This window comes from Eriocheir sinensis, chromosome 12 (assembly GCF_024679095.1).
Source record: "Eriocheir sinensis breed Jianghai 21 chromosome 12, ASM2467909v1, whole genome shotgun sequence".
Taxonomy (NCBI): domain Eukaryota; kingdom Metazoa; phylum Arthropoda; class Malacostraca; order Decapoda; family Varunidae; genus Eriocheir; species Eriocheir sinensis.
In genome coordinates, this window is record NC_066520.1 from 24120402 (window position 1) to 24137509 (window position 17108).

At 51.2% G+C, this 17108-nt stretch overlaps 1 protein-coding gene across 6 annotated transcripts in view; it reads right to left on the bottom strand.

The window, feature by feature from the left end:
• The window catches only part of LOC126997705 (mucin-5AC-like), a 31539-nt gene that overhangs the window by 8846 nt on the left and 5585 nt on the right, over nucleotides 1-17108 (bottom strand). For 3 of the 6 annotated variants that reach the window (XM_050858943.1, XM_050858941.1, XM_050858942.1), the window contains exons 5-10: nucleotides 16647-16790; nucleotides 5618-13786; nucleotides 5201-5402; nucleotides 3507-3623; nucleotides 3117-3187; nucleotides 810-848 (exon numbers count right to left, since the gene is read on the bottom strand). In XM_050858943.1, the coding sequence (XP_050714900.1) occupies nucleotides 810-848; nucleotides 3117-3187; nucleotides 3507-3623; nucleotides 5201-5402; nucleotides 5618-13786; nucleotides 16647-16790 (8742 nt within the window). The remainder of the gene's footprint in view (nucleotides 1-809; nucleotides 849-3116; nucleotides 3188-3506; nucleotides 3624-5200; nucleotides 5403-5617; nucleotides 13787-16646; nucleotides 16791-17108) is intronic. The other 3 variants (XM_050858946.1, XM_050858945.1, XM_050858944.1) reach the window with 3 other exon arrangements.

The window sequence follows — 17108 nt, forward strand, 5'->3', positions numbered from 1 at the left end:
GGGACATTTAAATGGAATAGTTACTGGTTGATAGAAGGGAAACGCAGGCACCTGAACACCAAGAATCATCGGGTGTTATGGGCTCCAATTTTGAGGGACTTTTAGCACACTTAAATAGAATAGTTACTGGTTGATAGAAGGAAAATGCAGACACTTGAACACCCAGAATCATCGGGTGTTATGGGCTCCAATTTTGAGGGACTTTTAGCACACTTAAATAGAATAGTTACTGGTTGATAGAAGGGAAACGCAGGCACTTGAACACCCAGAATCATCGGGTGTTATGGGTTCCAATTTTGAGGGACCTTTGGCACACTTAAATAGAATAGTTACAGGTTGATAGAAGGGAAATGCAGGCACTTGAACACCCAGAATCATCGGGTGTTATGGGTTCCAATTTTGAGGGACCTTTGGCACACTTGAATAGAATAGTTACTGATTGATAAAAGGGAAACTGAATGCATTTGAACAATCAGAATCATTGGATGTTATGGGCTCCAATTTTGAGGGACTTTTAGCACACTTGAATAGAATAGTTACTGATTGATAAAAGGGAAACTGAATGCATTTGAACACCCAGAGTCATGAGGTGTTCGTAGCTCCAACTTTCAGGGACTTTTTGAGAAGGTGCGAGTGACCCAGGCAGGTGAGGAGGGGAAGCAGGAAGGACCGACAAGCAGGAGAGAGGTAAGAGAAGCAGGTGCACAGGCATATAAGCAGTCAAGCAGCAGTGTATAGTGATGCTCTATGCTACACTCATCAATGGCGTGTGTCGGTGAGGGCAGAACCAACATCGAAAGAGCAAATACCTGAGGCTACAAGGCTAGAAGTCCAGGGCAGCTCGAAAGCTAAGAAAAAAACAACAAACACAGAAAACGGACAAGAGAGGGAGAGGGGGAGAGAGAGAGGAGAGAGGAGAGAGAGAGAGTTAAAAAGTTATACTGTGGCAAGATGGGTTTAGTATTTACGAGTTTTTATCATCGCTCTAGGGTAAAAATAGATGGCACTTGTTTATCCTGTTGAGAGATAGACTATACTATGAAAAAAAGGACATTTGTGAGCCTGGACAGAGGGGAAGGACAGCCAGGCCGGGTGGGGACAACACATAACAGTCAGTCAGTGCCTCCCTCCCTCTCTTGGTAGAAGGAGGGCGGCCTGCATACTACCTTACTCTTGCATAAGAAAACGGGAGAGGTCAAAGAAGGGGGACAAGTCATGATAGGAAGCACAGAATGAACGTTTAATAAGGGAAAGAGATATAGGAAGAGTTGCCTAATGGTGGAAGGAAAATAATAAGTGTTACAAATAGGAATGAAGTGAATATCAGTGAAATTCCGACCAACGCAAGACATTGAACGGCATAAACAATACAAGGGGAAAAGAGTTACAAGAATGATAGAGAGACGAAAATCAGAAAATATCAATGAATTCCCGAACCCAAAACATGACACTGAACTGCATAAACAAGACCACGGGAAAAGGAGTTACAAGATGGGGATGAAATAGAGATAAATCCAGAAATATCGATGAATTCTCGAACCCTAAACTTCACATTGAACTGCATAAACAAGACTACGGGAAAAAGAGTTACAAGAATGAAATAGAGAGACGAAAATCAGGAAATATCAATGAATTCTCGAACCCAAAACTTCACATTGAACTGCATAAACAAGACTGCGGGAAAGAGTTACAAGAATGAAATAGAGACGAAAATCAGGAAATATCAATGAACTCTCAAACCCAAAACATGACACTGAACTGCGTAATAACCGAAACTCTTACTGAACCAAGACCTTTCAACATGTGGCCATTTCCTAAACATCCCAAAGGAGGCGAAAATTAGCAAAAATAAAATGCACCGTAGATCTTTTTCAACAGTAAGGAAAGCAGCTCAAGGGCAAAATAAATAGATAGATGGATAAACAGATAGATTAAAGACCCGGTTCATCACTGTTCCTCTCGAAAAGGTTGAAATGAGAGGTCGAAAGAGCTTGTAAAATGAATACCCCAAAATCTGACTGGCTGGAGGCTAAGAGAGACATGACATTCACTAGCAAGGATGAAGAAAAAGCAAAACTCATTCACAGCCTCATCCAGAAAGACAGTCAGCCAGGGGAGGGGAGCTGCCAGATACCCTAAACTTAACCCAACATAACCTGATAAAACCATAACAAACACTACAGGTCTTGACTCAGAAAGTTCATATATGCTTCCTTACTAATGAGACTTTCTATACAACAAAGTGAGGTCACTCCTTGTTGATTTATACCATGAGGGGCTGGCTATCATGTCTTTGAGGATACCCTAAACTTAACCTAACATAACCTAATAAAACCAAAACAAACACTATAGGTCATGACTCAAAAAGTTCATATAATCTTCCTTACTAATGAGACTTTCTATACAACAAAGTGAGGTCATTCTTTGTTGATTTATACCATGAGGGGCTGGCTATCATGTGTTTGAAGATACCCTAAACTTAACCTTACATAACCTAATAAAACCAAAACAAACACTATAGGTCTTGACTCAGAAAGTTCATATATGCTTCCTTATTAATGAGACTTTCTATACAACAAAGTGAGGTCATTCTTTGTTGATTTATACCATGAAGGGCTGGCTATCATGTGCTTGAAGATACCCTAAACTTAACCTAATGTAACCTTGCAAAATCCCAAACAGTTACTACAGGTCTTGGTGTAGAAAATTCATATATGCATCCTTACTAATGAGACTTTCTATGCAACAAAGTGAGGTCATTCTTTGTTCATTTATACCATGAGGTGCTGGCTATCATGTGTTTGAAGACACCCTAACCTAATAAAACCAAAACAAACACTATAGGTCCTGACTCAGAAAGTTCATATATGCTTCCTTACTAATGAGACTTTCTATACAACAAAGTGAGGTCACTCCTTGTTGATTTATACCATGAGGTGCTGGCTATCATGTGTCTGAGGATACCCTAAACTTAACCTAGCCCAAAATCTTCCCGGTCAAAGTTAAGTCAAGGCAAGAAGAAATAAATTAGAAGTTGAACAAACAAGATAATGGAGGTTTAAAGACAACCGAAGGAGGGAAGGAAGGAAGGAAGGAGGAGGAGGAGCAGGACTTACCGAAGAGGGGGACGGCCATGTTGAGGAAGTCCGAGCAAACCGACAGCACCCTCCCGCCCTTCAGAAGATACCTGCAGAAGGGAGACAAATGTAAATAAATAAAATAATAAAAATAAATGATAAAATAAATAAACATAGACTTGTCAATACATAATACAAGGCTCAGCTCATTTGTACTTCTTATAATTTTATTTATTGATTGATTTTTACAGGAACGGAAGCAGAAGGAGGAGGAGGGAGAAGAGGAGGAGGAGGAGGAGGGAGAAGAGGAGGAGGAGGAGGAGGAGAAGGAGGAGGAGAAGGAAGGAAAAGATTGGAACAGAAACACAGAGACAGAGACAGAATCAGAAACGTGGAAGCACATACGAGCAGAACACAGCAAGCCCTAACCTGATGAAGACTGTAGAGATATGGGCCGGGACGTCGCCACACACCACAAGGAGAGTCGTGCTGCCGCTCCATGGGGACTTGAAGGCCAGCTCATCCGTCAGGTGGTAGATGATGTACCTGTGGGGAGCAGAACCTGTGTTACCTGTGTTACCTGTGGACTCAATACTAGTGGAATGGTGCCTTGCCTCAGAAAATTCATATCTTAACCAAACATGACCTAACAAAACCAAAACAAACACTATGTCTTGGCTCAGAAAATTCATATATGCTTCCTTACAAATGGGACTTTATATACAACAAAGTGAGGTCATTCTTTTTTTAATTATACCATAAGGTGCTGGGTATCATGTGCTTGAGGATACCCTAAGCTCAATCTAGCATGGCCTAACAAAACCATAACAAACACTATAGGTCCTGACTCAGATAAAAAATCTTATATGCTTCCTTACTAATGAGACTTTCTATACAACAAAATGATGTCATTCTTTGTTGATTTATGCCATAAGGTGCTGGCTATCATGTGTTTGAAGACACCCTAAACTTAACCTAACATGACCTAACAAAACCAAAACAAACACTATACGTCTTGACTCAGAAAATTCATAAATGCTTCCTTACTAATGAGACTTTCTATACGACAAAGTGAGGTCATTCTTTGTTGATTTATGCCATAAGGTGCTGGCTATCATGTGTTTGAAGATACCTTAAACTTAACCTAACATACCCTAACAAAACCAAAACAAACACTCTAGGTCTTGACTCAGAAAACTCAAATATCCTTCCTTACTAATGGGACTTTTTAAACAGCAAAGTGAGGTCATTCTTTGTTGATTTATACCATAAGGTGCTGGGTATCATGTGTCTGAAGATACCCTAAACTTAACCTAACATGACCTAACAAAACCAAAACAAACACTATAGGTCTTGACTCAGATTATTCATATATGCTTCCTTACTAATGAGACTTTCTATGCAAGAAAGTGGTCATTCTTTGTTGATTTATACCATAAGGTGCTGGCTATCATGTGTTTAAAGATACCTTAAACTTAACCTAACATGACCTAACAAAACCAAAACAAACACTATAGGTCTTGACTCAGATAATTCATAAATGCTTCCTTACTAATGAGACTTTCTATACAGCAAAGTGAGGTCATTCTTTGTTGATTTATACCATAAGGTGCTGGCTATCATGTGTTTAAAGATACCTTAAACTTAACCTAACATGACCTAACAAAACCAAAACAAACACTATAGGTCTTGACTCAGATTATTCATATATGCTTCCTTACTAATGAGACTTTCTATGCAAGAAAGTGGTCATTCTTCGTTGATTTATACCATAAGGTGCTGGCTATCATGTGTTTGAAGATACCCTAACAAAACCAAAACAAACACTATAGGTCTTGACTCAGAAAACTCATATATCCTTCCTTACTATTGGGATTTCCTATACAGCAAAGTGGGGTCATTCTTCGTTGATTTATGCCATAAGGAAGAAGAGGAGGAGGAGAAGGAGGAGGAGGAAGAGAAGGAAAAGAAGGAGGAGGAGGAGGAGGAAGAGAAGGAAAAGAAGGAGAAGGAGGAGGAGGAGGAGAAGGAAAAGAATGGGACAGAAACAGAGAGAGAGAGAGAGACATAACCAGACCTCCTCCTCCTCCTCCTCCTCCTCCTTTCAACGGGCCTGGCCTCACCTGTCTGGGTTGACACAGAGGGCGATAGTCTGCTGCACCTTGACATAGTACTCAGCGTTGTTGGCGGCATACACCAGGATGTTTGGCGGCTTGTCCGTGGAGGCGTCGAGGTTCTTCCTGGCGGGGCCCTCCTCATCCACTCGCATCAACGGCACTCCTCCTCCTCCGCCGCCGCCCAGCTCATTGCCCTGGGATCCGCCGCCTGTAGACACAACCACACACACACTCGCACACCACAACAACCTTTACTTTTTATTAATTTGTCACTAGTCTTTTTTTCTTTTCTTTTTTTAGTGTGTGTGAACCCCTAGTGCATGTGACAAGGAAGGAAGAGGAGGAGGAGGAGGAGGAGGAGGAGGAAGAGGCAGGGAAGGCACACAGGGAAGGGCCTCGGAACTGGTGTTACATGTTACTCACCTGCGGAGGACAGGCTGCGCTTGGCCGGCGAGAAGGCCGGTGTGGCGGAGGTCGGGCGTCGCAGGGGGCTGGCAGAGAAGGTTGAGCTGTGGGTCATCCCGCGCACCAGGGGGGAGCCGGCCCGCTGCAGGTTTGGGTTGGACATGGCCGCCTCCCTCATGCCTGAAAGATGCATGCCTTGAGGGACACTATACTTCCTGGGGCGGTGGCGGGGCGTGGCCTCGGGGGCGGGGCGGGGCTCCTCGACCAGGCTGCTGGAGGAGCCGTGCCGCGCTGCCTGCACACGGTCCAGGTAGCGGCGGTAGTCCTCCGAGGAGCCACCAGCCCTCGCCCCCTCCGGCACCTCAAAGAGCGTCTCCACTGAGATCTCCCGGTGCAGGCGGAAGCTGCCCTCCCGGGAGAAGGGCATGCGGGGGCCGCCGGGGGGGCCGCCGGGGGAGCCGCCGGGCTCTGGGCAGTGCTCCCGGATCTTGCCGCACACCAAGATCTCCATGGAGGAGGAGCGCTTGCCCAGCTGGGTCAGCACGCGGGAGCCCTCGCCGGTGCCGCGCCGAGGGCCGGGGGACAGGCTCACGCGGTTGAGGTCGGCGCCCTCGCTCACCGTGCGCTGCCCCCGCCGGCGCTCCACCCGCGGCCTGAACCCAATGGTGACGGAGAAGCTGCTGCTGGACCCCCGGAGGGCCCGTGTGCCCATGACGGGGGCCGGGGGGCTGTGCTCCCGGCCGGCGGGCAGGCTGAGGGAGGAGGCGGACTGGGGTATAACACAGCGCTGGGGTGAGCCGTGGGGCGAGGACTGGGGTGAGGACTGGGCCGAGGACAGGATGGAGCTGTCTAGGGACTCCTGGCTGCTGGACAGGTTGCGCGTCAGGACATGTTTGTACAGCCGGGGTGAGGGTTGGCCGGCCAGGCCGCCACAACGGGCCAGGGACACCCGGCGCTGGGGGGAGGCTGGGGTGCTGCTGGGGGCACTCTCACTGTCGGAGCAGGACACGCCGGAGCCTCTACTGGGGGCAGCAGTAGCGGGGGGTGCTGAGGCAGGGGTGGCGGTGGTGGTGGTGGTGGAGGCGGGGGCTGCGGTCAGGGGTGCTGCCTGCTGCAGGGCCACAGGACTGCTAATTACAGGCCGAGTTTTGCCATTGGCTACTACGGGGCTGCGCAGGGCGGGGTCTACGGGGCTACTGGAGGGAGAGTTGTTACCTTGGCGGGGGTGTCGGGAGTCTGACAGCGGCGAAGGGCTGCCACTCTTGCTGCGCCGCTCCAGCCGCCGGAAGAGTGAGGGCGAGGACAGCTTCTCCTGGGAGGTGCTCTCCTTCTCCTTCTCCTTGGACTTCCGCCGCAGCAGACCTTTGAGTGACATCATGGCGGACTTCTTCTCCCCGCCGGCCACCGCCTCCTTCTCCTTCTTCTTCTTCTTGCCCTTCTCCTCCTTGTCCCTCTTTTTCTCGTCCTTCCTGGGGCTGGAGAAGGAGCCGGGCAGGGTCAGGCTGCGGTGCATGTGTTCGCCGCCGTGGCCAGACCCCGAGTCATCCACGGACACACCCTTCCTGCGGGGCACACCGGGTCGCTGGCTGGCACTGACCTGGTCAAAGTGTGGGAATTTATCCAGGGAGCCTTCGGACTTCAAACTGACCTGCTCACACCGTGTCAGCTCCTGCGAGTGGGCTGTGGTGACGGAGGCGCGGGTGTGAGGTGACCAGCGGCCCTTCTGGCACCCCTCCAGCAGCTCCAAGGACCCACCGGCACCCTGGAAGGACCCCACGGAGCTCAGGTCAGCATCGAGGTAGCTCTTGGAGGTGGAGGAGCCCTGGCTGTCTGGGGTGGCCCTCGACAACTCCTCACTGCCGTATTTTCGTAGGTTCGGGGAGTGTGTCTTTGCCGGGGCCTCCTCACTGCCCCCACGCCGGCCATCCCTCAGCCCCCGGCCCCACTTGGCCTTATCACTAACCTTTGGGGTCTGGCCGAGGTCTTCAGCACTGGCCATGGCGGGTCTGGCGGCCGTGTCTTGGAGGGTTCGGTTCACGATCTCAAACCTTCCATTTCTCTTTGGTGGGAGTTGTGGAGGGGAGGTCTTCTGGGCCAGGCAGGTGCTCTCACTCTTGCTGCCCAGTAAAGGGAAGTGTACCGGGGGTGTGGGGGATCTGTTGGTGGTGGGGGAGGCGCTGGTGTCGACTCTATCCAAGTGGGGCGTGCGCTGTAGTCGAGGTTTGCCGTCCGCGCCCTCCAGCGAGTCTGTGACAATGGTGGGACTTTCTATATCTTGCACTTCCTTATTTTTCTCATTTCTGGTGGCGTGAGATGCTTTGGAAGGCCTCACAAGTTTCCCGCTCTTCACATCTGTGGTTATATGAGCTTCGGTGGCTATGGTGGTGGTGGTGGTAGTGGTGACAGTGGTGGCGGTTGACATTTGGTGGTGGTGCAGCAGAGGTGGACTTGCGCTCGTTGGAGTAGGCGGGAAGTGGGTGGCTGGAGGGATGTCCTTGGGTGGTAGGGCGTCACCACACTCCACCACCACAGTTTGGCGATTGTTCGGTTGCTGTTTACGGCTTGGCGGCGCTGGCGGTGTCGTGGTTGGTGTTGGCGTAGGTGCCGTCACTGGTGCCGTCGCCCCCTCTGAAAAGGACGATGATGACCCTGCCGTAACAGACGGTGATGATGACGATGATGATGATGTGGTAATGACAGCGGGTGACGGGGCTACGGATGAGGACGGGGGTGTCGGGGGAGTGATGTGCTGGGCAGGGAGGAAGATATGAGGCAGGGGGGAAGGGCTAGGGTGTACGCTCTCCCCAAACCCACCAACACCCGCACCATAGAACGCCATGGCAGCCTTGGGTGAAACGGTTGCCATCTGACTCGCCATGTCCACCCTGGGGCAGTAGATAACCGTGTGGCCGTTCAGAATGAGGTTTTCGGGTGGTGGGAGAAAGACCTCGTCCTCCAGATCCGAGACTCCGCTCTTACTCGAGTGCCGACTTGGCCTGCTTGAGTTGGTAGTGGTGCTGCTGTGGGCGTCATTGGTGCTAATGGTGCCGGACGTGTAGCTGCTATTACTGCTGGCGATGATGGGGGGAGGAGGGGGAGGGACATGACCATTGCTGTCCGTCTTGGCAATGGTTGAGGGGGTGGAATGGCCCCCACTAGTATAGGTCTTTGCAGTGGGAGTTTGGTCTTGGTGGGGGATGCAGGTGTCTGGGGAGGATTGGGTAATGGCTGGGGGGGTGGTGTGGGGCTTTCCTGGGGTGGGCTGGGGTGACGGAGGGGTGATAATAGCCTTTGTAGTGGTGGTTTGGGGTGTGGGAAGGGTGCTAATTATGACCTTTGCAGTGGTGGGCAGATCGGAAGTAGAGACAGTGTTACCAACCCTTGTAGCAGTAGATTGATCGGAAGCAGAGACAGTATTACCAACCCTTGCAGTGGTAGGTTGATCGGAAGCAGATACAGTATTACCAACCCTTACAGTGGTAGGTTGATCGGAACTAGATACAGTATTACCAACCCTTGCAGTGGCGGGTTGGCTCGAGGGTAGGGCACTGATGATAACCTTTTTTGGGACAGGTTGGTCAAGAATAACGACCTTGGTAGCCATGGGTTGGTCAGAAACAGGGGTGGTATTGGTGACCTTTGCTTGGGTTGTCTGGCCAAGGGTAGGGGTGTCGACAGGGGGCTTTGTGGTGCTGGGGAAGTCAGGGGCAGGGGTAGGGCTGTGTGTTTTGATGGAGCTCTGGTCAGGGATGGGGGTGGCAGGGGTAGGGGAAGGGTCACCACTCAGGGCCTTGGATGTGACAGGGGTAGAAGAAAGGGTACTACTGATGGTTTTCACAGCTGTAGAAGGGGCATTGGTGTAGGTCTTAGCTGTAGAAGGGGTAGGGTCAGGGGTACTACTGATGGTCTCGGCAGCTGTGGAAGGGTCAGGATCAGGGGTACTACTGATGGTCTCGGCAGCTGTAGAAGGGGCACTGGTGAAGGTCTTAACTGTAGAAGGGTCAGGGTCAGGGGTACTACTGGTGGTCTCGGCAGCTGTAGAAGGGACAGGGTCAGGGGTACTACTGTGGGCCATGGCCGTGGTGGGCTGGGCAGGGTCATGGGCAATGCTGTGGGTCTTTGAAGAGGTGGACTGACCATGAGTAGGAGCAGTGCTGTGTGTTTTGGTACCATTGGACTGGCCATGGGCTGGGGCACTGCTGTGGGTCTTTTTGGTGGCCTGGCCATGGGCTGGGGCACTGCTGTGGGTCTTTTTGGTGGCCTGGCCATGGGCTGGGGCACTGCTGTGGGTCTTTTCGGTGGCCTGGCCATGGGCTGGGGCACTGCTGTGGGTCTTTTCGGTGGCCTGGCCATGGGCTGGGGCACTGCTGTGGGTCTTTTCGGTGGCCTGGCCATGGGCTGGGGCACTGCTAGGAGTCTTTTCAGTGGACTGGCTGTGGACTGGGGCACTGCTGTGGGTCTTTTCAGTAGCCTGGCCGTGGACTGGAGCACTGCTGTGGGTCTTTTCAGTGGGCTGGCAATGGGCTGGGCCAGTGGTGTGGGTGGTGGCTGCCGTGGGACTCAGCTGGTCACTCCTTCTCCTGCCATGAGGCTTTGTCTGCCTGGCCTGGGCCATGGAGCCCCTGGTGGTGGAGGGCCGTGGGCCAGGGGGCGGAATACCATCTGCCTCCACCCTGAGGTGCGTGTGTGCCTGGCTGGCCCTGGCTGCCTGGCCCAGGGTGGTGGCAGTGGCCGTGGCACTCATGGCCCGCTTGGTCCTGATGCCCCGTGCCTGTGTCCTGATGTGTGCCTCCTCCTCAGACTCACTCAGCAGCCGCAGCTTGTCGGCGATGGACAGGTGCAGGGACTGGCTCATGAAGCTGGGCCCCGGCGGCCACGTGTAGTGCGGCTCCCATCTGTCCTCCACGGAGCCATACCCATTCAGGGCCTCCAGGATGCCCTTCTCCAGCTCCTCCTCCCTGGCTGGGGCCAGGGCCTGGGGGGGCTGCCCTGCCCCACCCTCAGGGGTCTCCAGCAGGTCCTCCAGGGAGCCCTGGGACTCGTGTTTTGGGCCATGGTCGTCCAGGGAGGGCCGGGACACCACCGTGTCCTCCGAGGACAGGGACTCACTGGTCTTCATCCTGTACTCACTGCTGTCATCGGAGAGGCACCTGGAGGCCTTCTCCTCCGCCAGCTGCCCCCCACCACTGCTCTCCAGCTCCTTGGGTGAGCCTCCACCACTCTGGGAGTCCCCTACACTATTCCTGGGGGAGGCACGGCGGGACACGGGGCCGCTCTCCATCAGCGTGGCCTCCCCGGCGCTGGAGGACAGGGTCTCCATGTCATCGGAGAGAGTGTCGGTGCCTGGGCAGCGGTCGGCGTCCGTCAGGTCCAGGCTGTCCTTGGACTTGCTGAGGCACACCCCGCCCCGGCCGCCGCGCCCCGAGCCCTCCGGCACTGTCTCCCGCAGGCTGGAGAAGCCAGACTCTGGGGCGGACTCCATGGGGCTGGTGGGGGAGCAGGGCTGCTGGGGCTTGCTGGAGTACTCCACGCAGGCCTCCTGCAGGCCGCCCAGCTCCACCCCGGAGTCCACCATGGGGCTCTCCCAGGTCTCCTGTGCGCCGTTCTCCACTGTGGGGCTGGTGGCCGGCAGCTGCTGCTCCAGGGCGGTGGCCCAAGCCTGGCCCTCCTCGGAGTCTGTGGTGACGGTGCTCATGAGGGAGATGGCGTGGATGCGCTCCTGGCGGATCAGCTCCAGCCGCGCCGCACGCAGCCGCTCCGTCTCCGGCGGGGGGCGCGTCAGCTCAATGGCGATGGCGGCCGCCAGGTCGTCAGTGAGGCTCTCAGGCTGGGAGGTCAGCATCCTGTAGGGCAGGGACTCAAAGGAGCTCTCACTGGCCGTGCTGGACTTGGTGTTGAGTTTGTGGGTGTCCTTGAGGCAGCGCGGCCGCTGGCACGCCTCAGCCTGGCCCTCGCTGGCTGGCGAGGACCCATTCCAGGACAGCCCGTTGTTCTCCATGATGGGGGAGATGCAGCCATCGTGCACGATGGTCACCACTGCCCCGGGGCTGCGCGCACCCTCCCGGGCAGCCCCTTCACCCTTCTCTCCTGGGGCCACAACCCTTGTGCACACCTCACCCTGCTTGCCAAGGCCTGGGGCTGCCATGATGCCATCTGGAGCCTCAGTCTTATCTTGGCCGGTGGGTCCTGAAGACTTGTCAGCGTCCAGCATGTCTCTGGAGGTCTGCATGGGGGTTCCTTCTGTGTCTTCCTGCATTTTCTTTGTGTCTGGGGTTGGTGCGGCAGTCTCTCTGTCTGAGGGCGTGGGGGAGCGGTCTGTGTCCACGGATACGGAGGTCATTACAGTCCCTGGCGTTGAATCTGTATCTGTGTCCAGGGTCACTGAGGTCATGACAGTGCCGGCGCCAGAATCTGTATCCGTGTCAGGGGTGGGCGGGATCATGGCTATGTCCGGGATGCCATTTATCTTAGGGTCTGTGGTCTGGCCGTGGCTGATGGACGCTAGGGCTGCAAGGAGGGGTGCTGGGGACTTCCCTGCCTCAAGGTCTGCCCTGAACGCCGCATCCATGGCTGTGATATCCGGCCTTTTATCCACGGCTGTGTCGGTGGATGATATGGTGTCTGTTTCGGAGGATGTGTCTGAGTCCTGGGGTCTGGGGACTAGCCTGACCCCTGGGGCTGAGGTGACGAGGATTTCCTGGGCTTTCCCGACCCCTTTCACTTGCTTTCTCATGGCTGCATCGTGTGTGTTCTCGTCCCTGCTGTCAGAGGAGGTGGTGGTGGTGTTGATGAGCTCATGGTGGGGGAAGCTCTCGGGGTGATTTGAAGTGGCGGAGGAGGACGAGGAACGGGTGACAAGGTCCTCCTCAGCGGTGATGGGGACGTCAATGTGGCTTCCCCTGATGAAAGGCGGCAACACGATCTCCTCAGTCTTGGTCAGGCGTTTGTCCCCTCGCGCCGACGCTCTCCCGCTGGATTTAGTAAACGGCTTCTTCTCCTTCTTTGTCACATGCGGGAGCTCGGTCACTGCTTCAGGCTTCTGGTATGGGCTTGGAAGGCAGGCCAGCTGGACCGAGACAGGGGAGGAGGCCCGGGCTTTGGGTGCAGGCTGGTGCTGAAGAGTAGGCTTGTGTAGAGGGGCAAGAGAGAGCGGTTTTGCCTGCCCGACCCCGGCTAGCACGAGAGGAGGTGGGCTGCTCCCTTCCTTGGACTCTGAGCTCCCACTGGTGGATAGACGTGCTTCAGCCGCTCCCTCCGTGCCTAGTAGCTTGATGGTGGGCTGTTCAAGTGCAAGACGTGACACCAAGGGCTGGCTTTCAGGAGACATGGCTGGTTTGAATAGATAGTTTTGTATGATGTTGGCGAGGTTATCCCGGATGATGCTGGTGGCCCGGGTCAGGTCTGCCTCGCTCCTGATGCGCACGGGGTATCTGAGTGGCTCCTGGGTCACCACTGCCTCATCGCGACTCCCGTTGAAGGAGAAATCATCGTCACTGGCAGAGCTCGGGTCACGCGTGGGGCCCTCACGGCGGACCTGCGCGGCGTCAAGAGCTCGCTGGTAGTACTGGGCCGCCTCACGCACCAGATCCCGCTCTTTTTTCCCAGGATGTGGCGGTTGAATCCCCATCCCCTGGCAGATCACACTCCCGGGTAGGCAGGTATGGGGGTGACCACAGCTTTTCTTTACGCGCGGCAGAGTCTTACTACGGACCTGGCCAGAGCCTGAAGACGGCCCGTTGAGGCAGGCCACGCTCTGTCGGCCAACGCAGCCATCATCTGCCGCTCTCCCTGCCTTCCCCTCCTCCTGCTGCCACAAGTCCTCTAAGGGGTTGGTCACTATAGAGCAGGACTGGCCAGGCTGCTGAAGCTGACTCAGGGCTGCCCGGACTGATAGCGGCTGCCCAGACACCACGTGGGCACCGGACACTGCCCAGCCCCGAGGGTACAGCCCAGAGACATTGCAGGCCAGGTCATCAGTGTCTGAAGTCAGGTAGTCACTCACGCTGTCATACGAGGACTGTGGATCGAGGCTGGACTGGTGGCGCTCGCTGTCGGTGGAGGATTGGGGGTGCAGGGTGGTGGAGGTGGAGGTGGCACTTTCCCCTGAGGACTGGTGCCGCAGGAGACCCCACAGTGCCGGGGGACACAGGGAGTTGCCCGGTGTTCTTGGCCCTCCACCCACTGAGCCTGTAACACACACAGCCATTACCAACACACGAATCATGAACACCATAGTCAGACATATACATTTTTATCTATTATTATTATTATTATTATTATTATTATTATTATTATTATTATTATTATTATTATTGTTTTTTAATGGTGTGATTTGGAAAGCCTGGCCAACAGAAGGTCAAGGCAAGGTAGATACAGTGAGAGCTATGGTTTCATTAGTAAAAAAAGAAATCTGAGAGCACAAGAAGAAGTATATTGTTACCCTCATAAAAATACTGCCATAGCCCATTTTTCCCATTCAATAACATACATATAATAAGAAGCAAAGGCTGAGAAATAAAACTAGCATGCAAAACTCAAACTTAAGACATCTGAGAACATAAGAAAAAGTACTATATTGAAAGAACAGAACCATAACAGTAAGTATGAATACCCCAAAAAACAAGGCATAGTAGAATTAATAAGTGGATCTATGCAGTACAGTAAAACCATCTATTTAGTGCATTTTTCTTTAGGGATTTCATGATAATGCTTGACCCTTCGCCAAGCTACAGGAATGGAACAAAAAGTGGCTGCTACAATTCAATGAAGAAAAATGTAAAGTCATGCACCTTGGCAGGCAATATCCAGCATACCAATACCACATGGGAAACACTCCACTATCCTTCACAGAGGCAGAGACAGACCTGGGAGTGCATGTTACCAGGCTACCAGTGAAGGTGAAATCCGTGCCAATTGCAGCGGATGGGTTAACCTGACCTTTACACACACACACACACACACTAAAAACAAGCCCCCAATGGTCCCAAATCCCGAAATCTCATAACAAAGCTCAACTCCTTATGGCCCGAGCTTCTTTGCTACCTATCATGTATTAAACAGAGGGTCAACCATAGTAAAAATAGTTAAAAAATAAACCAAAAACAACTTACTATAGTGCCTCCCGCCCCCCTCGCTCCAGGCTCAGGCGTTGAGGGAGGCCTGGCGCCCGCCCGACCAGTCTGAGCTGCCCACCCAGTCTGGGCCGCCCGTATAGTGAGTGAGATGCAACATAAACAACACAACACTGCCCTCAGAGGCTGGGCTAGCACAGGGCGTGGGCAAGGCAAGACTGAGCAAGGCATGAAGGAGTATAGGCATGAGTGAGTGAAGGAAGGGGAAGAGAAGGAGTACTGAGGAAGGAAGGAAGAGGAGGGGAAAGGAAGGAGAGACATAGCTAGCACAGTGCATTGGCAAGACTGAGCAAGGCATGAAGGAGTAAGGACATGATAGAGTGAAGGAAGGGGAAGAGGAGTACCGATGAGGGAAGGAAGGGAAAGGAACGGAAGGATGAGAGGAAAGAGGGGAGAGAAAGAGCTAGCACTGGACATTGGCAAGACTGGGCAAGGGATGAAGAAGTAAGAGGAGAAGGAGGAGGAGGAGGGAATGAAGGAAGGAAGGGAGAGAGAATAAATACATATGCAGAAAGAGGAAAAGGAAGATAGGAAAGGAAAAGAGGTAAAACTGATGATGATGGGGAAGTGAAGGAAGGGAAGGAGAATGACCAGAAGCAGAAGAAACAAAAAATAAATAAATAAACGGAGGAGGAAGAGGAAAGAGAGAGAGAGGAGGAATTATGACTGAAGGAGGAACATAAATAAAGAATGAGGGATTTAGGAGAGGAAAGAAAAGGGGAAGAAGAAAAGAAGAAGTGAAAGAGAGATGATGAAAAAAAGAAAGAATGAGAAAACAGAAAATAATGAAACGTAGCGAAAAAATGAGAAAAAATGCAAGAAAATCAATAATATAAATAAATACAAGTGCTCTCCTAAAACAAGGTGCAAAAATAATAAAGAAATGTAGAGAAAAAATGAGAAAAAAATGCAAGGAAGTCAATAATATAAATAAATACAAGTGCTCTCCTAAAACAGGGTGCAGAAATAATAAGGAAATGAAGAGAAAAAATGAGAAAAAATGTAAGGAAGTCAATAATATAAATAAATACAAGTGCTCTCCTAAAACAGGGTGCAGAAATAATAAGGAAATGAAGAGAAAAAATGAGAAAAAATGCAAGAAAATCAATAATATAAATAAATACAAGTGCTCTCCTAAAACAGGGTGCAGAAATGATAAGGAAATGAGGAGAAAAAATGAGAAAAAATGCAAGAAAATCAATAATATAAATAAATACAAGTGCTCTCTTTAAACAGGGTGCAGAAATACATAAAGAAACACCAGTAGAAATAAAATTAAAAAGTGAATGAAATGAGAGATAAAAAAATATTAGAAACTGACTTGGAAATAAATTGAGACTTAACATAAAACTTTAAACCAAAATAATATAGTTGATGGTTTTATGCTCAGAAGTAAAGCAGAAAAATATTTGATCTATGAATGCCCAGAACAACCATATAATATTTTTTCAGGCAAAAGTGAATGCATAGGAAGAAGAATTCATGCCTCAAATAATAAAAATAATACATAAATTGCTTAGGTTCTTAACACATATATACTGGAAAAAACTTACTAATTTGAACACAATGAGAGAATGCAAAGGAATATATATAGTTCTTTAGACATGCACTAATGAGGGTACTTAGGCATAGCACATTAGCAAATTAAGTCTTGTCTTCTCTCTCTCTCTCTCTCTCTCTCTCTCTCTCTCTCTCTCTCTCTCTCTCTCTCTCTCTTTTCTTCTCTTCTCTTCTCTTCTCTTCTCTTCTCTTCTCTTCCCTTCCCTTCCCTTCCCTTCCCTTCTCTCTCTCTCTCTCTCTCTCTCTCTCTCTCTCTCTCTCTCTCTCTCTCTCTCTCTCTCTCTCTTGCATTTAAAAACCTATATATAACCTTTCTCTGTACCTCTAGTAACCCTGTACCCAGTGCCCATTCATACCCTGAGCTCCTGAAGGGGACAGACTGCGGGCTAACTCCAGCTGTGTGAGAGCACCAGGGCCGACTGACCAGTGGCCCGGTGTGGAGCACTCCGGGATGCTGAGGGGGTCGGCAAGGCTTGCAGGTTCACCCACCACCTCTATGGCTGGAAAGTAAAGACATAGGTGGTGAAAGTCGGTTGTCGTGTGGTAGAGGGACAGTGTGGATGTTGTACAAGAAGAATAGAAGAATATGTTAACCAGAATAATCATAGCTAAGAAAGATACTTGAAATAGCTCCCTCCCTTCCTCTCTCTCTCTCCAAAACTGAATAAAGAAAGAAAGACAAGAGAGAAAGAATACTTGAAGGAAGCTGAAAAAAATGATGAGAGAAAATGAGAATGAAGATAAAAACAAACTGAATCAAGAAAGTTAAGAAAGACCCTTGAAACAGCTCCCTCCCTTCCTTCCTTTCTCTCTCCAAA